The sequence below is a fragment of the Sorex fumeus genome, unplaced genomic scaffold (assembly GCF_029834395.1).
Source record: "Sorex fumeus unplaced genomic scaffold, SorFum_2.1 ptg000100l, whole genome shotgun sequence".
Lineage (NCBI taxonomy): Eukaryota > Metazoa > Chordata > Mammalia > Eulipotyphla > Soricidae > Sorex > Sorex fumeus.
This window is the reverse complement of record NW_026606157.1, coordinates 2200227-2225778: the sequence shown is the minus strand read 5'-3', so window position 1 is coordinate 2225778 and position 25552 is coordinate 2200227. Positions and strand designations below refer to the sequence as shown.

The following is a 25552-nucleotide window of genomic DNA, read 5'->3' as shown; positions in this document are numbered from 1 at the left end:
CTCCCTTTCCCCACACATACTTCTCCCTCCCTCCCTCTTTTCTTCTCAGTGCATTGGCAGAGAGAGAGAGAGAGAGAGAGAGAGAGAGAGAGAGAGAGAGAGAGCGCGCAGGACACACACAGATACACACACACACACACACACACACATACAGGGTGTTTTCAGAGTGGCTGGAGCAGAGAGGTAGGGAACGTCAGTCAGTTCGAGCTGTGTGGATGGATCTGGGTGCATGTATACCTGCTTTGATGGGCCACAAAAAACAAACTTAGGACATCTGCCTAGGTACAGCAAGTCAGCGAAAGGGCTTCTTAATAGTCTTCCGCCTGTGACTTTCCTAATTTTTCAGGTTAGTTCTGAGTTTCATTGCTTCCTAAAGGGAGAGAAAAGCTAACCCGCTGTATTTGATTATGAGCTTTTTAAAAGGGGAGGAGATTTAAAAAAAAAATGCTAACAGTGTTGTAGCATGAGTCTTTATATATAAAAAAAAGGCATAATCTATCCAAAATATTCATGGAGGAGAGAGTACTATTTTTTTTTAAAGTAGATCAAAACTGATGGTGTGGAGAGGGAAAAAAAAGTTTTTAAAGTTCAACAATTGAGTTTTCTGAACCCTTGAAATGTTTCAGCTAGTGTCATTCAAATTTGGACTATTTTTAAGCTTGACCTTTGGCAGAGCTTTATAAAATCTGGTGAGGATGCTCTAATAATGGCTTTAAAAAAAAAAAAGGAATGACTTTGAAATCTAAAAACTTAGAAAAAATAAGGGACCAGTTGCCTTTGCACGAAGTCTGGAGTAGGTAAGGGCGAATGGCTCCGGTTTCAAGACATGACATAAAAATCTCCACCCAGGCCTCTAAAACCATCCCATGGAGACAGGGCTTAGAGCTGAAGAAACTCAGAGGCTCTTGGAGCAAGTTAGCCTCGAAAACCTGTTTCCGGGCACTGGGGTTGGGGGTGGGGGTGGCGGGGGCGGTGAATTCTAGAATGTGGATTTGCGATGGTTAAGGATACCAAACCCTTGCTGGAAGCTTTCAGTGGGGGACCCACCCTTGGGTTCTGGGGTCACCAGAGGCAGGGAGGAAAGGGGGTCTTGCGCCGGTCTGCCTGGAGGATTTCGAGTTCATGAATGTAAGTCAGAGTCTGGGGCCAACGCAGCCTCCGCCCCTACCCCACCCCGACATTTCTTAAAGGGGTGGGGGGGGGGGGGTGCGCCTTTCCTGTGTATTCTGGTAGCAGTTTGAGCCCCTTGCATTTATTTAAATTCTATGATTGGTTGCTTCAGACGTGGCTCTGGAAGACCGTCTGCTTTAAATGTGACCACCTTTTCCCCAATGCCCGGGTTATTTTAGCAACTCTCCCTTCTTCCTCGGGAGTTCTTTCCGCAGGACTCTTGCACCGGACGGGGGTCCAGCAGGTAGGGGCTGCTTCCTGGGCGGAGGTCACTTTTTTGGGGGGTGGGGGGGTGGAGTGGGGGGATGGGGAGTGCGGGGTCGCCCGTGTGCCCCCGCGCGCCGGGGAGCAGCAGCATATGCCTGCGGTAGCGCAGACAAGCCCTGGCAGCCTTGTAAATTCTCACCCTGGGAAATTAGCAACAAAGCCCGAGCTGTGTCTCCTGTGTCTCGCGGCGGCTCCTGCACTTTGCCGGGGCTGCGGGGGGACCGGACGGAGCCGCAGAGCCTGCTCGGAGGAGCAGAGCGAGGCCGGTCGCAGGCGGGAGAGGGCGGGCGGGGAAGGAAGGGGTGCCGAGGGGAGGGCGGGCGGCAGTCTGCGAGCGATCGGGGAGGGAACTGCGTGCTCTGCGGGCCGGCCCCGGCGCTTGGCTGCCCGGCGCTTGGCTGCCCGGGCTCGGGTGGCCGTGCAGTGACCGCTCCAGCCGCTGGAGCATCATCATGCCTGGCCGTAAGAGCGGCGCGTTCTGCAGCTGAGAGCCGGGTGCTGCCTCCAGCTCGGCTCCTCGCGCGCCGCACCCGGGCCAGGGTAAGTTGTCTGGAGCCTTGGACGGGAGAGAAAGAGAGAGAGCGAGAGAGGAGAGAGAGCCGGGCTTGGACTGCAGCTGCCAAAAAAAAAAAAAAAAAAAAAAAAAAGGAGGACACCTGTGGCTCCGATGCGGTCAACAACACCGTCACTTGGCGGATCCTGGAGGACCTTGTTAGGTTAAACTTAAAAAAATCACAATAAGAGAGCGAGAGAGCGAGGATCCCTCCCACCCCTTTTTTTCTTTTTCTTTCTTTTTTTTTTTTTCAAACAATGCTTCTTTTTGACCTTTCCCAAGGAGAAGCGCGACCGAGCAGCCCCGGCGCTTGCTGAACGGCCTCCCCCTGCATCGCTTCCTGGAGAAGGTAAGCGCGGTGGCGCGGCTCGGGCGGGCGCGCGTCCTGGGGTGATGCTCCAGCGACCCCAGCACACCCTCTATCCCCCCCCCTGCAACTTTCTCCCGCCCCGCCGGGGTCCGTCTGCAGGAGGTGGGGGGTGGGGGGAATCTCCAAGACACCCGAACTCGACGACGATGGGCCGGGCAGCCGGGATGTCTCAAGTCCGACTCTCGGAGACAGGCAAAGTAACACCCCGCGCCGCAGCATCCTCGCTGCCCCGCGACTCCTGGGGGCCAGTGACGGGGGTGGCAGAGGGACCGGGCAGAGTTGGGCACTGGGACTGGGGGGGGAAGCGGGCACGGGGAAGGAAAGGGGGTCGCAGCCCTGGGTGGGCTCCCTACCGGCTGCCTGCCTTACTTGCAGAAATGCGTGCCCCCCCCAGTTGAAAGGACTCCCCACCCCCCTTTCCCTTCTCGCTGACACTTCTGCCCCTTCCCATGGTGCTATCCTGACAAATTGTTGTCCCCGATCCACCCCCCACCTCTCTCCCTCCCTCCAGAGGGAAAAGTGACTGTTCGGGTGGGCAGGGGGGCGAGGGTGATGCGGGGGCGCAGAGATGCGGGGAGAAGTGGCCCGAAGCGAGGGGGTTCCGTGGAAGACGATGCCCGGGCATCTCCTCGGCTGAGCTTCAGCCCGATTCAGCACATTTTTTCCCCGAGGTTCCCCAGATTGCTGTTATGAAATCCAAGTCAGATTTATGATCTTTTTCATATTGAACACGATATGCTATGCTAACGCTGCATGTGACAGTTTAATCAAATCCATTTGTTACCGCGAAGCTAAAAGGGGCCGCTGGGATTTTCGGATTACGGGCAGAGAGGTAGGGAAGCATGTGGCTTTGTCATTCGCCGTCATTTTGCACACTGCGTGTGTGTGTGTGTGTGTGTGTGTGTGTGTGTGTGTTCGCGCGCGCGCGTGCGTGCGTGTGTGTGTGCGCGCGTGTGTCTGTGTGTGTGAGTGTGTGTGTCTGTGTGCGCGCGCGCCCTGTCTCGTCTGGCCGCCCGCGTCCCTTCCCCCACCCCCTGCCGCCGCTCCGACCTGCTCCCAAAGTGGCTTCACAATAGTCGGTCCTCAGCGGTGCAGGCTGCGCACCAGCTCCCGGTCCACGCTTGAGCTCATAAAAAAAATATATATATATATATATAAATATAAAATAAAAGAGCTGGGAGACTCTCCCTTCCACCGCTACCTTGGGGCTTGCGGCTCAATGCGAAGCTGCTGCAACTCAGGCACGCCTAAGTCAACTCATGCAGAAAAAGGAGAAAAGTTTTGGTAAGGTTACAATCTCTCCTAGATGCACTTGCCAGCGCTCGGCTCTCTTGGCTGCGCGGCCGGAGCCTTCCTCTTCTTCCGCCGCTTTTGTGTGGTTGGGAAAAGGTTCGAAATATTATTGTGAGGACTGCTTTGAAAGACGGCTGTTTAAACCAATTAATCTTGCTGGGTGCCACAAATACGGCTCCATTCTTTGCCAGTCTCAGCCCCGTGTGGCTGCAGAGACACAACCACAATAGGCTTGGAGCATAAACTCGGCAAGGGATTCTTTGTTAGAGTGTATGTATGTTTCTTATTTTTTTTTTTATTTTGCATGTGAGCTGCATCAAAATTGAACTCAGTCTTGCAAATCTCTTGTTGGCCTTTGCCAAGCACTAGCACTTTGCTGCCATGGTAACTGTAATTAAACTGATAAGAGTGGAAAAATGTCAGTATCTCTGAGCCTTGCAGCTGCATTGGAGAAAAAGGGAATCAAATTGGTTCCCAGCTCCATTGCTCAAAAAGGGGAGGGATGGTGGAAGGATGGGGAGGGGGTTGGGAGTTGGAGGGGCAGAACAGAGTTAAGCAGTCTGAGATCTGGGGACATCTATTTGCATTGTTGTCCCTTAGGGGGGCTGCAGCCTGTAGGGGTGCTCTGGGCCAGTGAAAAGAGAGAAACAAGCTTTTAGGCCCAATCCCGTTTTCCAGTCTGGGCTGGGGGGCTGGGGTTGAAGAGGAGGAAGATGGGCTGGAGGAGGAAAAAAAAATCTTTTGTTTGGTACCTCTTGGCAATGGAAGGGCTGTGTTGGCCAAATTCTTTTAATCTGTGTCACTGCTCCCAGCTGCAGAACCTGCATCCCCATTTTAGCATCTTCCTGAGACACCTCATCCCTGCCAAACCCCTTTATGGATCCCCCCTTCCCGCTCCTTCTCCCAAATTGTTCTCTGTGAATCTTCCGACAGGGACAAAGTGGTTTCCATTCACAGTGCGTAGTTGGTCCAAAAATATAAAAGACTGTGTGTAAGTGCTGCAAATCTTTTCTTATGATTATTTTTTTAAGCCCTTGTGTGTTGTGGAGTTGTGGTTACTTTGTTGTGTTAACTACTAAAGCTGAGACTGCGCGGATGAATGGCACAGAACAAGGGACATAATGGAAGCAATCAACCGTTAGGCTGCCGCACAATGCAATCCAGGCAATTAAAAGCTCACCAGAGTTTAAATGAAACGGTTCTACTTATTTCTGCACAGCACACTGCACAGGCTATTATTTATGTCTTTTTTTTAATTATGATTTCCCTTAAACTGTCAAATAACTCAGAATGGCAGGGTCTCAGAGGCAATAAGAATTTCCCTCAGAACAATTTACATGCCAATCTAAAACTAGTTATGAGTGCTGATGTGCTCGGAGTAACTTGTGAAATGTTCCTCCGCTCTGATCATGTAACTCTACTCAGACGTGTTCTGCCGGATGGTAAGGGGTGGCTGTGGACCGTTTTCTGCCTTGCAGGCACATGGCAATGCGGTGGCCGAGAGATAGTTCTCTTTCTGCAACTGTTAACTTGCGGAGATTCGAAGAGTTCCTCTTGCAGAAAAATCTGGTGACGGAGGACCAAGAGACAGGAGCAGGATGGAGTGTAAAATTTTCAAACTCCTTTTCTGCCCAAGGCCAAACAGAATGTAAGAGTTTCAAATATTAATTGGCCTTTGAGTGCTAAATTAAAATGTCAACACAACAAAAACATTTTGTGAAGACAAGCGGGGTAGTGTAACTTGTGCCAAATGTTGGTATTCCCTCCCTCCGTTGTAAAGCATTTAGAAAAAAAACACAAAAGGGGAAAAAAAAATGAGCTGACCTTCTAGGCTAGATGAGAGAGATCAACACAACTAAGGAAAATACAGCTTAGCTATAATTAAGAAGGATTAAAAGAAAAAAATTTTTTTTCAGTTTTAGGATGTGAAAGGAGAATAATAGCCTCATAAGGTGAATAATTAGAATGGCCACTATGGATATATTTCTGAATGGCTTCAGTAACACAGCCCCAAATGTCATTTAGCAAATCCAGATGCCCCTTGCTCCTAGGTATGTGGTTAGCAAGCACTTGGGTATGTTTTGCTCTGTAATTAATGGACTTCATGGCTTGTGGAACTTGGCTACAAGAGGGGAACTAAGTTCTGATCAAAGAAACTTCATTTGTTAGAAGTTCTCAAGATTGAGCCTTAGCAGAGCCATCAAGGGTTTTCCTTAATCTATCCTAGACCCTCGACTCCTTCAAAGGCACAGACAGCCGGCTGGGAGAAGCCCACCTGCTTTTGCATGGTACAACCCAGCTGCTCAAACCGCAGCCCTGAGGAGGCCCAGGGCTGTGCAGAGGTGGCAGGAACACCAGTCACCCTGCTCCGTGCCATCATCCGTTCCCTTCTGCTAGAGAGCTCGGCCACTCGGCCCGGCGTGGTGTGGTTCATGTATGATTTTTCAACCAGAGAAGTTTCTCAGCATTGAGTGTCTGGGGTCTCGCTGTCCCTTATCAGTGGGATTCAAAGAGACAGTGAAGGTCATGGTGTGGGAAGGCCTCAGTGGAGGAAAACGGGAAGGCTTCTTTGTTAGGGTGCTGGGAACTCCACAGAAAAGGCCCTGGATTACAGGTTGGCATTGCTTCCTGTGAAATAGAGCCGAGTGCATGCAGAGTTCGTGTGTAGGGCTGAGTTTCAAACTTTAGGACCAGAGAGGAGGCATCAGAGAGCCGTGGGCTCGCCCAGCTTGGAGGAAGACCCTGTAGGTGGTGGGTAACCTTCGTTCCCTAGCTTCCAATAGCCCCTTGATGCCCCCTGTGAGTCTGCATCCTTATCTGCCAGGTGAGGGAATTTGGAATCAATGATATCTACGATATGTACAGTGCTTAAAATGAGTTATCTGATCAGCGTAAAGTTCTGAATAGTTGGTTATGCTTAAAAAAGAAAAACTTGAATGAGCAGTCTGAAAAGAAAAAGTCAAAGATGAATGTTCTTTCACTATGAAAAATGCCAGACCAGTTGTAAAATTCGTAGAACCCAGGTAGGTGCCTGATGATGAATCTGTATCTCCAAAATTTATACATTCCGCTGTGTCTAGTGTAGCATACATGGTATGTAATATATTTATAGATGTGTGTCTATATAATTTGGCATATATTTAGACCTTGCCTTGTTTTTCTCTTATAAAGTAAATAAGGAGATTTACTTTCATTTATGACAATGACATAGTCATACACTATAGTTATACATAAATCAATAAAGCATATAGTAATTTGGTATAAATCGAAGCACTAAGATGTGTGAGTATACATTTTTTAAAAAAATTTTTTTAACACAGAGTACTTTAAAAGATCAAGGGCACAGAAAGAAGTATCTGAATACAAACATCATAACGGACTGTTGAGCTGATTGGTGCACTGTGTACTTAACTGTAACCTCTTCTCCTGCCTGGTAAATTAGTGTGATTCCCTAAACCATCAAGCACACAGTAAATGAAATTTTTACACGAGCGAAGAAAACTCACTGTTCATTCTCTTTGACTATGCCTACATCCTAGTTTGTGAAGCAGCTTTCTTGGAAAGGTTGTTAGCCTCCGCCTTACATTTTCTCTTTAAAGGAATTCTTCTGTGTGGTAAATGGGGACACTCTCAGATAATTCACTGCAACTTAACTTTGTGGTGGACCTACTGATTCCCGAGGTTCATTTCCCACTTGTAACTTCCGGGCTGACTTCTTCAAGTTCGAGCCTTTTGATTCCAAAATGTAGTTCGATTTCAGGACAGCGCCGACCTGAATGCAAATAGAAACATGCAACCCTTCTTTCTCAAGGAGACAGTTTTGAAAACCGTCTGTTGGCTTGAGGCGTGTGTGTGTGTGTGTGTGTGTGTGTGTGTGTGTGTGTGTGTGTGGTGGGGGGGGGGTTAGTTCGGAGGGTCTTTGGCCTGCTTTCCAGGACACCCAGCTCTGTTTTTGTGTTTCTCTTCCCTCAGGTATACAAATGCTCTCAGTCCAGCCAGACACCAAGCCGAAAGGTTGTGCTGGCTGCAACCGAAAGATCAAGGACCGGTATCTCCTGAAGGCACTGGACAAATACTGGCATGAAGACTGCCTGAAGTGCGCCTGCTGTGACTGTCGCTTGGGAGAAGTGGGCTCCACCCTGTACACTAAAGCTAACCTTATCCTTTGTCGCAGAGACTATCTGAGGTAGGAATGAGTCTTGCACGCCCGTCATGACTGGATTCCGTTTAAAGGACTTTTATCAGTGTGTTTTTCTGTTATTCCATCACCTCCTGCCAGCGAGGCTGCCTGTCGATGTTGGCTGGTCAGCCTTCATGATGTTGCCAGGTGCCTACAACTCCATGGACAACCAGACACGGGCTTCTCCGGTCTGGTTTGGGCTGATCTGGATGCTCTGTGTAGGATAGGTTCTTCCTCCGTCCCAATGGCCCGTTTATGTCAAAGATGTGTTTGTAGAAACGGGCGTTCTAGCTTTATTATAAAAACCTAGGGACAAGGCAGGTGGAACACAACCTGAAGCTGTTCCTCTCTTGATTTCAGATTTGTCAAGTGAGTTTGATTTTTCTTAACTGAAAATTTGTTAGCATATGTGCGGTAGACTTTGACGAAGAATGAGTGTATCAGCTCCCCTTCCTAGTACTCCAAGTGGCCAAGGCAGAGTGATTTTTAGGCAGTGTAGCCCAGCAGCTTTGGGGAAAATAACAAAGATCTGCATCATTATGGGGAAATGATAGTCTCTCTCTACACTGGGAACATCTGGGGCAATCTCAGGACAATGCAGATGTTCTTGTTTACAAAGCCATGAAGTCGTCTAAACTTGTTTCCTGGTCTAGAATACCCAGCGTATAAACTAGCATTTAAGAAGAGTGAGTTGGCTTTTAGGACAACTTTTCTGACTCAATTCAACTGCAGATTACTTAGGTTCATAAAATAGGAGCTATTACATTAGAGAAGTGATAGATGGCATCCTTTGGATTTTCATATTTAATATGATTAATCATTTTTTCTCATCTGGCACTCAGCAATTTATTTTGAATTTTCTCCCTGATGCGACAAATTTTCTCCATCAGCAATAATTCCTTCACCCTCTTCGACTTTTGGGGAGGTGTTTGAGAGGGAATAATTTGCTGCTTCTTAGTCTATAATTCAGTTATTTTCAGTCCAATGTAATCTGTACATATAAAAATATTTCACTTGATTAATGGCAGCTCCAAGAGGGTGAATCCGGTATGGTTTATCAACTTCGACTCTTTCCCCTCAGCTGACAGCCTCATGACTAATTATGACCACTTGTTACTTCTTTGTGTTCCAAGAGCACAGAATACATGCAAGGTGTCAATAAGGGGAAGTGTCTCCTGAGAGCCGAAATGCCTGCATTGGTGGCAGCACAGCTCAGCGAGATGAACCCAGCTACTGCAGGAGCCCTTGGAGAACTCTGCAGCTTGTGTTTCTAGTTTGCTGCAGGTTGACATTAGGTTAACCTTGCGGACCACTCACTACTTTCTTTTTTTAAAAATTTTTATTAGTGAAACACCATGAGGTACAGTTGTAGACTTACAAATTTTTGTGCTTGGGTTTCGATTACACAATGCTCAAATACCCATCCCTCCACCAGTGCCCATTTTCCACCACCATGGATCCCAGTATCCCTCCCACCCCCATCCCCCCCATCCCACCCTGCCTCTGTGGCAGGGCATTCCCTTTTGTTCTCTCACTCCTTTTGGGTGTTGTGGTCTGCAAAAGAGGCATTGAGTGCCAGGATGGGAGATGCATGTTGAAAGTAGACTATGGACCAAACACTCACTACTTTCGACTAGCCACTCTGTAGCTTTTGAACTTTTCTCTCAGAACAAATGTTTCCTCTGCTTGTTCTGTGGGAGAAACTCATTTCTGCATTAAGCATTGTTCTTTCCTATGAGTGGGATCACATCCTTATCTTTATTAACCAATAGTCACAGCTTTTAATTATTGAGTTTTAGCTTGTTTGGGTGCTATATAAGGTAGATACTCCTGGCTATTTGCTCATGTCTGGGGGTAGGAACTCAGGTTCGATTCCTATGCCATGCTAGGAATCGAACCTGAGTCTCTCAACTGTAGAACATGTCTCAGCTTATTGAGTTATATCTCCAGTCCTTGTTGCAGTGTTTGATACTTAAAAAAAAATTTAACATATGTTCACAGTTTCAGTATCTGAAGTTAGTTTATGTAGCAACAATTCTAGAAGTTTATATAGTCCAGGCAAGAAGATGTTCTAATAAGCACTAAGGATAAAACATCTAAGAAAAAAGTTGTAGAAAGCCTCTGGAAATCTTTTTAAAATCTTATGACTTTTTAAACCTGATTATAAAGTTGCCAAGTTTATACAGTTGGTATCTAGTAGCAAATAGGGACAATAATCCGACTTATTCGGTCTTATTCTTCCTTGTGGTAACAAAAATATGTTCAACTAGCATTTTAGTCATAAATAAGTGCTGCATTGAAGGGAAATTGTCAAAATAGTTTTTATATGAGATATCCTTATCTTCTCTCAAAAGATCTGTATGTTGCTTTATTTGTGATATGTTTATTTACTTTCTCATAATCCCATGCCTTTAATGCATGTTGTCTTATTTCAAAAAAAATCATACTTCCTTTAATATGAAATGCTGGTCCTGATTGCCAATACATTAATTTCTCAGAGTCCACTTATCTCTTAAATTGGTCATTACCACATTAATGGCTGGTTGTTATTTTAACAGCCGGAGTTGTTAACATTTCGAACTAAGTTGTTAATAGTAAGTTTATCCCTTGCTTAAACTGAGGGCTTGGTATGCTTAACAGGACTTCTTTGGTAACTAGTAATTCATGAGGAATTTATAACTGCTGAAGTGAAATAGAGGTTGGTATGTGTGGAGAGCATTGCAAAGTGTTATAGCTTATGCTCCAGGTGTCAATTTTAGTTTATGTAGAAGGTGTGGATCTCAATGAAGTTGTGTTGAATGCTCGACAGCATTATTTCTACAAATTTCAGTTTGGATTCCGCATTTGTCAAGCAAATTTTATTTACAAATTCATTTCTCTACAAATTTCAGTTTGAATTCTGCATTTGTCAAGCAAATTTTATTTACAAATTCATTTCTTCTCATATGTTTTTAAGAGTACTTATTGAATGCCTTGTGTACCAAGCATAATTTTAGGTAATAGACAAAATTACCCAAGGGAAAAAAAACAGGTAACCCTAAGCTTTTTACTACTGTTGTTCACCAATTACACAAAAATTTTAATATGGCCAGTGAACAAATAGTATTTGGTGGCTATTTTCCAAAGTTTTGAATATTTTTTTCATTCCTCTTCTTGTTCAGAAGTTTCCTTTTAATATCTTGCACAAGCAATCTTCAATCATTTAAATCCTATTGGAACGTGGTTTGTTTTTAGGTTTTGGTTATTAGGTTATGTCATCTATTTAAGGCATTAAAACAAGCTATTGTATCTTACAGATTTCATTTCTCTGACTATATTTCTTGGCATATAAGTAAGAATATAGTTAAAAAAAAGGTTACCTGGACTAGTTAACTATTGCTTATAAGTATGATTGGAAGTCAGATAATTCAATCCGATCAAGGGAAGAGTGAAATATTTTTGTCAGTTGTATTTGATTTCCTAAGTAACTTCAACTAAAGAGAAAACAAAACACACTTCAATGCCAGGTGTTGAAGTTCTGACATTTTATTTTTGTTACTTTGAGTAGTGATTATGATGACTTGTTTTTTCACGTTCTATAAATGACGCATACATGAATTTAGATCCTATGATATTTTCTAAATGACTATACAACGTATTGTGGTAAATTTGGTTTCTTTCAGATTTTTTCTTCTCTGAAGCACAATTAACTCTTTTATAAATGAAAAGATTTTAGTTTATGTACAGAGATACACATTTTAACAATGAAATTACTTACTTTCCATAACAGAGCTAGCATAATATATTGTATTTTTCTGTAGACTATAAAATGCACAGATCTGATGACAGACAGTTTACCAGTTTGGGGATTGTTCTCTGTCTTTAAAAACTCATTAGATAAAGGAACAGAAGGATTGACTTTTCAAAACTTCCTCTATTAACACGCTTTCTGACTTAAGCTATGAAGTCAATCTGCCCATCTATACTTATATGCCAAAGCCTAGAATATATCTGTTAAAAATGTATCCAACACATAGAACTTTTTATTTTTAAAAGTTGAGTTTTTGACAAATTACACAGGGAAACATCTTGGCTCCTTGAATTAGAACTTAAAAGCAATAGAATTTTTTCATTGAATTGATTCAAAAGCATTGTACACAATATCAAAGTGATAATAATGATGTTTATAAGGTTCTAGTCATTGCTAAACTATCAACCTTATTTTGGTGTGGAAGATATCAATAAAATAACTATAATGCATAATCAAAGTTTTAAAATGAGGGTTCTGTTGCAAGGGTTAAGCAGTCAGAATAAGGATAAAGAACAAAAGACTTTTTAACTTGGAAACAGTAAAAAATATGTACTTAGCGTTCAAGGTATGGAGTGATGTTGGTTTTTTTTTTTAAAGACTGCAACTTTTTACTTATATATTTTAAGCAGTAAGGCCTGTTTGTCTGTTTATTTGTGTACGTGTGTGTTTTAATACCTCTATGAATGATTTTTTCTTTTTTTCAACCAGAGACTAGTCAAAGCTGTTTGCTGTGGTTTGTGCCATAAGGCTGTTTCTAGCTAGCTCTTTCTCTATGAGAAGCCAAAAATATCTTAAGTAAAATTTAATGCAATTTGCCATTTTTATAGGAGGATGATTTGTTTGAATTGAAAACTACGAGGAAAGAGTGATGCTTCATGCTCCACCATAGTTGCCAATTAACAAAAAGGATTTGAAGCTGCTATGCTGACTACAAATTTTATATGCCTTTATATAATAACTTTAAAATAGAAATTAGAATTAAATGCTACATAGAGCATCTATCTGACACACACAGCTCAAACATAACACTTCTAAATTTTTAAATCAGGTTAAACTTGTATTAGTACATAATTAGAGCCTTAAGTAAATAACAGTATGTTGTCAATATGTGACAATATACTACTTTATAATGCTGAATGAAATGATCATTCTTTTTTCTTTCATTATCATCTTTTTTAATATTAAGCATTTGGAAATATTTTGCCCAGAAAGCAGTACATTATTATTACTTGAAAGAGTCAAAAATTTTATTGTTTTCAGTTGTGAAAACTTCAGCATTTATATTGAAGAAAACTCCCAAATAAATGGTTTTCTTTATAAGCTTTATTTGAGCTTTTTAACAGTTTGTTAGTCATAACTTTTGTTACATTTAAATTTCTAAGTTAAAATTTGGGTTTGTAAGAATCACGTCTTGAAAATATGCAATTATTTCACATATTAAAATTTTTCTGTTAAAAAATATTGTTGTATTCCTAGAAAATTCTTACAGTTTTATAAAAAGTGGAACTTTCAATTCATTTTTCTGTTTATAATAATAAAGTATTATTGAATTCTACATAAAGCATTTTTAGACACTAGATTGTTCAAGAACCAGTACACACCAGGAGTAGTAATTTTGTTCTGCATAATACTTCTGGAAAAGTGTAAGTAAGAAGTTGGTGAATTCACCCCAGATTTCTTCAATGATGATTCCCCTTACAATAATTTTGACTAAAAATAGTTTAATTTACATGTAGAATTTATTTGGTGATCTATATATAATACGTAATTCTGTGACTGAGATATTTTCACCAAAAATTGGTCCCCAAAGTATTAAAGATAAAGAAATGCTCATACTTTTTCCAAATCTTCACAACTTTAAAATATATTTTTATAAAACATGGAATACTTAAGTTGGATAGTTTTTACACATAAGATAGACAAGTTAGACATACCTGACTTAGCAGAAAAATATTCTGTTTCTACAAGTATATTTAGGATTAAATGCATCTGGAAGAACTACATTTGAGAATTGCCAAAATTGCTTATTTTGCACTTTATAAATACATAGAACTCTGGGAAAGAATCTCTATTTTTGGTTGCTCTTAGAGTATATCAAAGTAAGCCAGCACTTCATTTATAAACTCACCATTAACTTCCATTAAGTGACTAATAATAAATTTTAATGCTGTGTTTTGACTGCATAAACATAATTTATTAAGGAATCTCATTTTCAAAATTTTGCTGAAAGTAGTAATTTTGTAAATGGTTTTGATGAATATATATATACTACAGAAATGTATTGCATAGCTTAGTTTTGTGCTTCACATAAAATTTATATAGCTTCAACAACAAATTGCACCAACCTAAATTACCATTATATTTTTTCTTCATTACATGTGAGGCATGGAAATTTTATTTTGGTATTTGACTGAAAAACATCTTTAGCTCCTATTTTCCTATTCAAAATTACAAAATGAAACCTCAGTCAGTCTTAAAACAAGTTAGCATTTCCTGCCTTTATCAATAAGTGCTGAAATATATAAATTGTAAATGTGAGATAAGATTTTGAAAAGAAAGGAATTTTTAAATAGCAACAGTCTATTCAAGTGACCAGAAATTTTTACGAGTTTTTGTTAGTTATGTTTCATTAATATTTTTCTTTTTTAATTGGATGACAAAAAAATTAAGCAGTTGCTTGTACCAATACAAGGTATTTCCTTCCCCATGTTCAACATTTGAAGGGCAATGTATATTTGTATACTGCACGTACAGAGAATAGAGTCTAGTAATCTTTTTCCCTTTGGTCGTAATGAACTTTAACCACATCACCACGGTTTGAGAGCCAAAGTCCTAATATTATAGAATATATTATTCTATACATTCTGTATATTCTATATATATTCTATACATTCTATATATTATTCACATACAGAGAATAGAGTCTAGTAATCTTGTTCCCTTTGGTCGTAATGAACTTTAACCACATCACCACAGTTTGAGAGCCAAAGTCCTAATATTATAGAATATCAACTTTTATTCCCTAACCATGTTTATCTCCAATTCAGTTTGCCTCAGCTTTGATAGAATTCGTTACTGTTCTATTTCCGCACCTACTCTCATATTTGTTTTCATGATTGGCCAATGTACAGTTCATTCTTAGAAATACCTTTATTCCAAGTATTTATAAGAAATTTAATTTGAAGGAAGTTTATACATTGTGAAGCAAGATATATGGTATTCAGAATTTCATTTGTAACTTTTCCATCATGGGGGGGCTGGGGGTTGCTTTAGGGGAAGAGTGGAGAATGGGCGATGTTCTTGCATCAAACCCAGTTCTCCTGCATGCAAAGCATTTACTCCAGCTCTTCAAGGAAGCTCCCTGGTTCCCTTTGTTGGCAATTTTTAAAAAATTTCTTTTGTTAAGAGTATTTTTTGGGGGGAGAAGTGAGAGGGCACAGGGCAGGTGTCCTTATTAAATTAATGGACAGTTTTTCTGTTAAAAAAAAGGGAGAACATGAGCATATTTTTTAACTGATTTATCACATATAATTACTGAGTCTACAATCTGTTCACATTTAGTACCTGTGTCATTTTGGTTTTATTCCCCTGTATATCAAAAATTTTTAATAGCAAGACAGAGAAATAAAGAATATATCAGGTAAGGCCTTGCATGTGGCTGACCCTGCACAGGGCTAACCCAGGTTCAATCCCCAACACCCTGTGTGTCCCCCAAGCCCACCAGGAGCAGTCAAATAAACCTTAAGAACAGCCAGGTATAGCATCAAAATAAAAACAAACAAAAAATTAATAGCCTTTCCCTATCAAAAACTCTCTTGGATTAATGTAGATTCTAAATATTTTTTCCCCATGATTTTCTCCTATGATGTTAGCTGGTTATTTTTCTGGGTTTATTATTATTATTTTTTAAATTTTTATTTATTCATTTATTTATTTTTTGGTGGGGTGTGGGGTCCTTCCTAGGCTGTACTTGAGCAGCTGGGGCCAACTTCTAGTGTCATGGCTAACCAGGGAAAATGGTTACATAGTATTTGTTTTTGCTTTTTTTGAGTGGGAAGGAGGGAATTCAAAAACATTTCTAGTTCTGGACTTTACTAGTTTAGAAAAAAAAACACTAGATCAATAGTTAGCTTGGAATAATCTGATGCTTGTTTTAACATTGGAAAATTAACGTGAAGCTGCTTGTATTAACTTATACTTCAACAAGTATGTGTTGTGATTGAATTTAATATTAAAAACTCTCCAATTGGACCATTTGGAAAATAAAGGACCCTTAGGAATTAAAATACTATTTGCTAAGGAGCACACCAAAGCCGTATTTAAGTAAGACTGTTATTACTAAGGTAAAGGTAAAGGCCCTCCCGTTGATCGTCGATTTGCTCGAGCGGGCCCAGTAACGTCTCCATTGGAGACTTTGTTGTTACTGTGTCTGGCATATCGAATACTCTCGGTAGCTTGCCGGGCCCTACTAGTGTACATTAAACCCATTCTATTCAAAAAAACAGTCTGTTTCAGTAAATATAAATATTAGATACAATAAAACTGAGGAAAGGTGCAAATAACTTTGTAAAACTAATAGTATCTGAATATTATCGAGAAAAATAAATTCTCATATTGTTTATGCTGTCGCATCTCAAGTAACTGTAAGTAACTTTAACAGAAAAGCAGAGTTTTGGCATTATTAGTTTATCATTTTCTACTTTAAAAATAACACCATGGTTTTTGTCTCTGATTGCAATTCTAATTGCTTATTATCCTTGAGATTGTTTTCTTTTAAGAACTTAAAATTTGGGGGGGTTTGGAGATGGTACAGCACAATCTGTGAATGCTCCGTCCCTATCACTACTTGATTCCCTGAGCATTGCCAGGTGCAGCCCTGGAGTCCCTGTGTACCACTGGGAGTGGCCCTGGAGACCCCAGCACTGCTAAGGTGGCCAAGATATCCACACTGGTACAGGCACTGTGGGCCTGAACAAACCCGCATCCTCTGGCCTTTGCACTGGATCCTTGGCCCCGTTACCCAAGAGCCATTGTGGGACCCTGGACCTCCTGAGCATTGTTTGGGAGCTCCCAACCCCCCCCACAAAATTCAGATTTTTTTAGAGTAATGTCCTTTGATAGACTGCTCACCTTACACGTATACTGCACACACACACACACACACACACACATACACGCCACGTTCAATTTCAAGACTGTTCCACTTAAAAATACTTTAGAGCATTGAGCTTGATGCTTGTTTCCCTCAAGCGTTTGATTAAAATATATCCTAATCTGTGACTGCATGTTAGAGTGGGGTAGGTGAATGATCACTGCCTCTCTTTTTGCTTGGGTGGTTGGGAATAAGGACGGTAAATCGGAACAACATGCTCCATCCAGTGGGCAGGTTCATTTTTATTTCACAGGTAAGAAGTTAAACTATACCACGAACATAATTTTAAGATGGCTTAGAATTACCTGTGATTATCCACTGAGGGACCATTTATGCTTTTGGAGTATGAAAATTATGTTATTAAATTGTCTTAAAACTTACAAACTATTTGCTGTGGCCCTATTAGGATAAAATACATCTAGAAAGGTTCTGAGCTATAAGAATCTCTCCTTTTTACAGCACATCCTTGCCAAGAGGGTAATATTGGAGGTTAAAATTAGATTATATGCTGTGCCATCTTTCTAGAAGTTGAAAAATGAAACCATTCAGTCACAACAAATATTTGAGTACTAATGTTATTCCTATTAATAATGAATATGTAATATTGTATTTCTAATAGGTTTTATATATAATATAAACAAGCATCAACATTTTACCATCTAAAGAATTAAGTCATCAGCAGGGAATTTAGGAAAAAACAAAAGGCAAATTATTAAAAATTATGACAACTGGTATAGTTATAATTGTTACTAAATAACTAAGTTTTTAAAAACTAGATGGTTTTAGTCTATGTCCCAGGGAGTCAAAGTAGAAAATGAGAAGAGCTATCATCGGGAAGGTTAGAGAAGTTTTAGCAACTTATTTGTGAGCTAGTTCTATTGTAAACACTGAGCTTTGCTTATGTTTTGCAGCGTCCGTGATAGTTATCTCAGTAACATTCATGATACTTGCATTGCTTAGTCTCTCATCACAGATGCTGAGAAACGATCAACAGAGGTATATTATACACCCCTTGCAAAGGGCAATCCTTGGGCCCATTTTCCCATTTCACAAATAGCACTATTCTGTATACTCTAGGTAGAGCACTAAATAAAATACAGAAACAGCTCCTTACCTTGTGGAGTAAACATTTCTCCTAAATATTTTATGTAGGAGAAGCAGATAATTAACCAAACGAGTCACAAAAGCATCTATTAGTTGCTGACAAACCCTGCAAGAAATGCATAGCACTATAGACTGTAGACTTTGCAGAATTTGCAAGTGTAGTGTGTGTGTGTGAGAGAGAGAGAGAGATGGTGGAGGGGAGAGGAAGTGGGAGACAGGAGGAAAAGATAGAACCTGGGAGAAGAGGCAGAGGAATGTGAACAATGAAACAAGCTAACTGAGGGTGTCTGTAGGCATGTGGATATATTGAAAGAACACTCTGGGCAAGAAAAAGTCACTGCAAAGGTTTCATGATAACTTTCCCGAAGTGTTTGCAGAACCTCAAGGATGCTAACGTGGCATAAGTGAGGGAAAGCAGAAAAGGCGAGGATTAGAGGCAGCCACTATTTGGGTCTCTGGGATCTCCTGTTCTGCTACCCGAACACCCCTGTCCTTTTCAATTGTCCCCTTCAGAAGAAAGAGCACTTCCACAGAGAGCTGCCGGGAAGCCTGTTAAGCTAGTCTGTTATGGAATGAATGCCATTTGGGACCAGAGAACACGCTGCTAAATTGAGTGGGATTATTTTTCATTCATGATTTACTGGTAGCTTTGGGGGATGTCTTTTTGTTTGGCCTCAGTGACAACCCTGTGAGATAAAGTCGTATTTGTGAAATGTGGATCTCAAAATAGACCTCAAGGAGGTTTGTTGATATGGGTGGCTAAATCTTGGCATCTTTACATACATCTACTGATCTTCCCAGCCTACTTACACATGCTCGTACTTCCATAGGAAAGGCAAAGGAAATCCTATTGCTGACAGGGGCTGTCAACTTAGTAAGATGAGGGTAACACTTTAAGCCAAAGTTGCCAGAACCCTCTATGCTTTCCATAAGGTCATTGATTTCAACACTTTCATAATAAAGCATGCAACAAGAGCGATTTGTCAAAGGTTTTCGCTTTTCTTTGTTTAGGAGGGTTGGGTGGTGAATGAATCCGCTGGTACTCAGGACTACTTCTGGTACAATGCGGGGACCCTCTTCTAAAGGTAGAAGCTGGGAATCCTGTTAACATGTCCTGCACTACAAACTTTTGAGTTTACATCTTACCCTCCCTTCTTTTTTCCCTTGCAGTGAAGAACAGTTATTCTAGGTCTGAAGGTTGTTGTTTTCAGATTTTTTTTGTCTCTCATTATATTACATTTACAATAACATTTTTGCTCTAATTACTGTAAATGTTTCCAAATCAAGCAGTTAGAGAAAATAAAAGGCAGGTTACTTAGACTTATTGAATCACATTCTTGATAAGATGAGGTAAATGTTACATAAGTATTATGTTTATATTTACATTTCTCACCCTTCACCTAACCCGAGCTCACTAACCTTAGTTTCACATCAAGAAAAGCTAAGCATTCATCATCAAAACTCAAACTCTAAGACATGCATCATCTGTGAGAGATGGGCTTCCATGTACAAACTATATTATTGTTATTATTATTATTATTATTATTATTATTCATTATTATTTTACTCTTTGGGTCATGCCCGGTGATGCACAGGGGTTACTCCTGACTCATGCACTCAGGAATTACTCCTGGTGGTGCTCGGCGGACCATAAGGGATGCTGGGAATCAAACCCAGCTTGGCAACGTGCAAGGCAAATGACCTACCCACTGTGCTATCACTCCAGCCCCAAACTCTATTATTTTTAAATTTAAAGTTAAACTTGAAATACAAATCCAAGCACTTGGCCCCGTGTTATATATTGTGTGATATATATGTGTTATGTTTATATTCTTTTTTTTTTTTTTTTTTGGCTTTTTGGATCACACCCGGCAATGCACAGAGGTTACTTCTGGCTTTGCACTCAGGAATCACTCCTGGCAGTGCTCAGGGGACCATCTGGGATGCTGGAAATCGAACTCAGGTTGGCTGCGTGCAAGGCAAATGCCCTACCCACTATGCTATCACTCCAGCCCCAGTGTGTCTATATTCTTGCTGGAATGTATCATATAGAACAACTGACCGAGAAGCTATGTAAATGCTTTTAATCTTACAAAGAGGCACAGCATGACAGAGTAAGCTTTAAATGGTGGTCATCTATACTCCACGCAACAAAAATCCAAAGCACACTTTTCAGAGAGCTAGAGGATGGCAGATGTCTTTACAAGTCTTAATTCATACTGTCTCTTTGCACATCTGGGGTGCTTTTAATCTGTTCTAATTTCTAGAAGCCCTTTCATTTTTGTTAGGATATGTGTTATGATTTCCATCATGCCTGGAAAAGTCAAAGACGTTTTTCTCCCAATCACTTTTTATTCTGACCTTCCACAATGGATTGATTTGAGTTTAATTTCTTTATATTAAATTTTTATTGTAGTTCAGGTGACATGATTCCAATAGTGTTACTTTTCATGGTCTTGATGAACAAAGTTACTCTATACCTCCTCCATCACTAAAGTGCCCCAAACCTTACTTTTTGGTTTTGCTTTGTTTGTTTTGTGACCGTATCCCACAGTACTCAGAGCTTACTTGTGGCTCTGGGCTCAGGAATCACTATTTGGTAGTCTTAAAGGTCCATATGTGGTGCCAGAAATCTAACCCAGGTCAGCTGCGTGCCAAGCAAGTGCCCTATCCACTGTATTCTCTGGCCCGAATACCCCCCATTTTAAGGAACAATCTCTAGAGATTACCCTGGTTTTGTGTCCTTTTAATAATCTTGTCAATGGTTGTAGTTCCTAACCATCATCCTTGGAATGAATATCAGTGCTTAGTTGGTACACGTTGAATGACTTCTCTGTTAACTGTGGATTTCTTCAATGAGAAAAAAAATGGTTTTTTTTTTGTTTTTTTTTTTGTTTTTTTTTCTTGCTTTTTGGGTCACACCTGACGATGTTCAGGGGTTACTCCTGGCTCATGCACTCAGGAATTACTCCTGGCGGTGCTTGGGGGACCATATGGGATCCTGGGAATTGAACCCGGGTCGGCCACATGCAAGGCAAATGCCCTACCCATTGTACTATCGCTCCAGCCCCATAAAAAAAGATATTTTTTAAATTTAAAAATATTTTATAGTTTTTGAGGATTTATCAGCCTTGTAAAAAATGCCTTTCAATTTTACCACAATTTTTTCCACTGTACAAATCCTCTAATTTTAACACATACTGTGTTTGAATAGAATTGGGCCATACCCAGTTGTATTCAGGACTTACTCCTGGCTCTGTGCTCAGGGACCACTCCTTATGGTACTCAGAGAATCTTATGTGATGGTGAGGATCAAATCCAGATGGATCACATGATAAGCAAGCACCTTACACACTGTATCTCTCCAGCCCCACGTACAATTTATAAATTTTTTTGACTTTGTGTTTCTCATTATTCTATTATAACATAAGGTGTTACTCTCCTCCCTAGCCAGTTTGACTAATCAAAAATTAGTGAAGTGTTCATCTATCGTTTTTAGCTTCTGCAAATACCCCTTAAAAAACTTTTCTAAGTTCTTACCAATTTTCTGAATATTTTCCATCTGAGGTGAGGTTATACTCGCCTCCTAGTTTTTAAACTTTTAAATTTTTTAATGGGTTTGGGGGCCATATCCAGCAGTGCTCAGGACTTTCTCCTCACTTGGTGCTCAGAGCATACTCCTGACAGTGCTTTCATCTGTGGTATCTGGGATGAACCCCGGTTATATGCAGGCAGTTAACCTTCCTTGCATGCAGGTCAATACCTCACCTAACTTCTCTTCTCTCTCCAGCCCGATTCCTAGTTTTTCGAATTCATTATAGTAAGTCCACAGTCGAAATCTACTCTATTCTTCTACATTCCAGCTATGTGTTCCTAAATTGGTTTTTCAACCCAGTCCTCAGTTTGTCTGTAAATAAGAGGATAGACCCATTGGCAGACTTGTTGAGGGCACCAGTAAGACACTGGAAGGAAAGAGCTGAACACCCTGGCTGGCACTCAAACGTGAATGTCTGTTAGGAAGGAGAAGTGACCTGTGTGATGAAGATGAGATGCTTGCAAGATTAAATATGGGCAGCTGATGAAAAAGATCAAGATGAGTGTTAAGAATAATTGATATTCAAGAATATGCAAAGCTACTTAGTACTAGAGTAAGTCCTTTCAGGTGAATAAACAAGTCCAATGTATACTTGAAGCCAGTAAGGGGAAAATATTTCACAGTAAAGATGATTGGAATCTGGACAAGGTAGTTACATTCATATTATAGTTGAGTTTATATAAATTAAGGAGAATTTGACTCTTTCATGGGCATGTTAGAAATGTTATGTTCTTTGTAAATGAGCAGAGCAAGACATATTATCTCGTTTACAAAGGGGGGGGTGATTTTTCTGAAAATCTTATAAGCCCACATTCTCCACATTTCAGTATGTGAGTTTCATGGTCTGGTAAAGCATAATATTTAATATCTCACAGGGTAGAATTATATATAAAAATTTATCTGACTTAATTTTTTCTCCGTAATCTTGATTTTGTATCTTTTCCCTTCAGATGGCAAGGATGACTGAAAGGCAATATTTTTTTTTTGGTTAGTGATACTTTATTCAGTATTCTCTAAACAGTTTGACTACATTCCTAGCTTTCTGAAGCCATCTAAGTGCACAGATCTTCAATTTAAATATGTATTTTACAAGCCATACTTCCTTCCTTGTACATGGTTAAAATTACGAAGTGTTTAAAGAATGAGATGTAAAATAAACAGAAATGTGAATAATTTTTAGAGCAACCCAGGGATTGATGGACCCCCCTGACTGGAGAGCTCTCATTTCTTAATAGCTTTTTAAACTTGATTGAAAGTTACCAGGTCGTGATAGATGTGATGAAAAGGAGGGAAGTGCCAACGCTTGGAGAAAGAGCTGTAAGAGAGAGATGTGGTAGTTCCTTGAAATTAAAGGACTTTCTCAGCCCGAGATAATATGTCTTGCTCTGCTCATTTAATATTAAATCAAGGTTTTCATGAGAAATGTGGCAATGCATGTAGACGCTTTTTAATGCAATCCAACAGCCACTAGCAACCGTTAATAGGAGGCAAGGTTCTCTCCTTCCCCCCCCCCCCACTCCATCTCAGGATACTAGGAGATTTTTAGGCTGATAAATGCTAAGAAGAGAACCCTATGTACCAAAGGCTGTGTTTACTGCATGTAATACATATCATTGTTTGTCTCCTGTAGTGAAAAATACTTGTGTCATGCTGTTAAAATGCACTCTTGACAGACCAGTGCTTGCTATTATAGGGTCCATTGCTTTAAAAAAATGATACACTGACAGAAATACAATTTAAGAAAATTTACACCAGGGGTAGTCAACCATGTAGGCTAGTATTAAGGGGCCAAAACTCAAGGCCAGGGGTTTATTTTTAAAAAAGAGGCACAGTTTATTTGCAAGTACAGGCAAAGTTAAAAGGGGGAAAAATGAACTTGAGTCCCTAGTATTCTAGTTTGTAGAAAATTAATGAAAGCAACAGTTCAATAAGATTTTATTACAGAAATGTTTAAGTGAAACATTTTAAGAATGCTTTGGAATTTTTAAACAGTTACCATTTCTAAAACGGTAACACTGCCTTGCATAACAAATTGCTAGCATTAGATCCTGGGCACACCCAGCGATTTTCTTAAATGTGTAGTCAGAGTTGGTTAATCTGAATCACTTTGTTCATTTCATTTGTGTGTGTATAGCTTATAAATATATTTGAGATTGACAGTCTGCTGTGCCAACAATTACCTCAATTTAAAATGTAAGCTATTGTCCAAGTACCTTTATTTATGGACAGAGTTTGGTTGTTAAAAGCATTGGGTCTCTAACAGGCCTTTAGAGAAGAAAAATAACCAAATATGAGATGTGACTAGAGCTGTTAGATTTCAGGAGAGTACAGAATGTTCTAATGAATAAACCGTTAGTGAATAATGATACAGCATGTGTTTTTAGCCATCACATGGTTCTGTTATTAGGGGAGAAAATTCCATGAATTTAGATGAGATGTATTATCTAATTTCACCATTTTAAAAACAAATCTGCCATCCAGTAATATTTGATGCCAACTGTGGACGGATTACATGTTCCTCTGGGAGAGGGGTTACAAAAGTAATGCAATAAATAAGCTGAGCTTCAAGGAGCTTAACTCAGGTATCGGAGCAATAGGAAAAAAAAAAAAAGACTATCATCCACTGCTATGGTAAATCAACAGTGTGTATCTGGCATTTTCTCTCCCGATCATCGACTCAGTGTCATATCTTGGGATGGGCTTGGGAGACGCTTGATTCTGCCCCCAAAAATGATGTTCTACGATGGAAGGCCATATCCTTCTAGAAAATTTAGGTGAATCCGACAGAAATATACAGGAAAGGCTTGGAGAGGGAAGGTGATGTCTCTTAGGATTGTGCCCAGATGCCTTTTCTAGGATGTGAGTGACTGGGCTGTGATTGCTTTAGGGACAGGAATGCTGGATGCAGACGCCAGTGACCCTGGTCCAGAGATGGGGTGTTTTTCCAGGGGTGCCTGTGTTTCTGTGGCGTTTCTAAGGTTCCATATGCAGAACCATCAGAGTTGCTGGCATTGCACTCTTGGTTTTGCTCGCAATTGCAACTTCGAAGGCTGCTTTCATGATTGGGGTGGGGATGGGGGTTGATCCCGAGCAGTAGTAGCCAGGGGATACAGCCCTCAGTCCCAGTGAGACTCAGTTTCGTTGTGTGAACCTGACCAGGGGCTGGTCCTTGGGCCCTGCAGAGCCAGAAGCCACCAGGGCTATACTAGTGGGTGATCACGTGACCATTCAGTGCCAGCTGTCAAACTCAGAATCTCTGCATACAAAGCATGGCGGAAGTCCTATGGGCTATATCCCCAGCCCCTCAGTTACTATATTTGGTTATCAGAACAAATGGTATTTATGTTGGGTTACCTGAGAAACTGGATGATAAACTGTTTCTTCTGCTAGTTTAAATTTTACCCAATGGGGCCTGGGAGAGAGTGTAACAGGGAGTTCTGGGTTGTAAGTAGATTAACCCAGGTTTGATCCGGGTACCCCAAATGGTCCCCTGATCTCCAGGAGTGATCCCTGAGAGCAGAGCCAGAGGTAAGCCCTGAGCACTGCCAGGTATGGCCCCAAAGCAAAAGCAGAAGAGCTCAGCTAGCTGAATGGAAGAAATCAGAAAAGGTGGATATGATAGAATTCATTCTTCAGTCAAGACGTTATTTATAAAATATACATGGATTTGGGCAATGTTTGGGACAGCATTTGTGCTCACTTTATGCAGCATTCTGGCACTGCACTCTTTCAGCAAGAGGAAGATCACAGATGTCAGTAGTCTCTTTAATTTTCAGGTGACTTTTTCGCTTGTTGTCATCTAATTATGTAGCACAAAGTAATTCCAGCTTCTTTATATAAGCATATGGGTGTGAATATTTTAGGTCATAGTCAATAACTTATTTTTATATTTTTATGCAAATAAAATAGACTGAATAACTACCTTACCAAGGACTAAAGCAGAAATTACAGACTCCTATTTCTCTGGTTTCAGATGAAATGAGGGAGTGAGCTAGGTTCTTGCCTGCCCATCCAAAAGGAGTGACCATGACCATGACTGCAAGTCCACTAGACCACGGAATTTTCTTTCTTTTTTTTT

General features: G+C 40.6%; 1 protein-coding gene across 5 annotated transcripts in view; it reads left to right on the top strand.

The window, feature by feature from the left end:
• Window positions 1-241: 241 nt before the first annotated feature.
• Window positions 242-25552, top strand: part of LMO3 (LIM domain only 3) — a 62268-nt gene continuing 36957 nt past the window's right edge. The window contains exons 1-3 of one of the 5 annotated variants that reach the window (XM_056134563.1): window positions 242-346; window positions 2273-2339; window positions 7626-7839. In XM_056134563.1, the coding sequence (XP_055990538.1) occupies window positions 7634-7839 (206 nt within the window). In that variant the 5' untranslated portion in view covers window positions 242-346; window positions 2273-2339; window positions 7626-7633. Of the gene's footprint in view, window positions 347-1102; window positions 1129-1939; window positions 1982-2272; window positions 2340-3515; window positions 3645-3863; window positions 3924-7625; window positions 7840-25552 lie in introns of those variants that run through there. The other 4 variants (XM_056134564.1, XM_056134566.1, XM_056134565.1 and 1 more) reach the window with 4 other exon arrangements.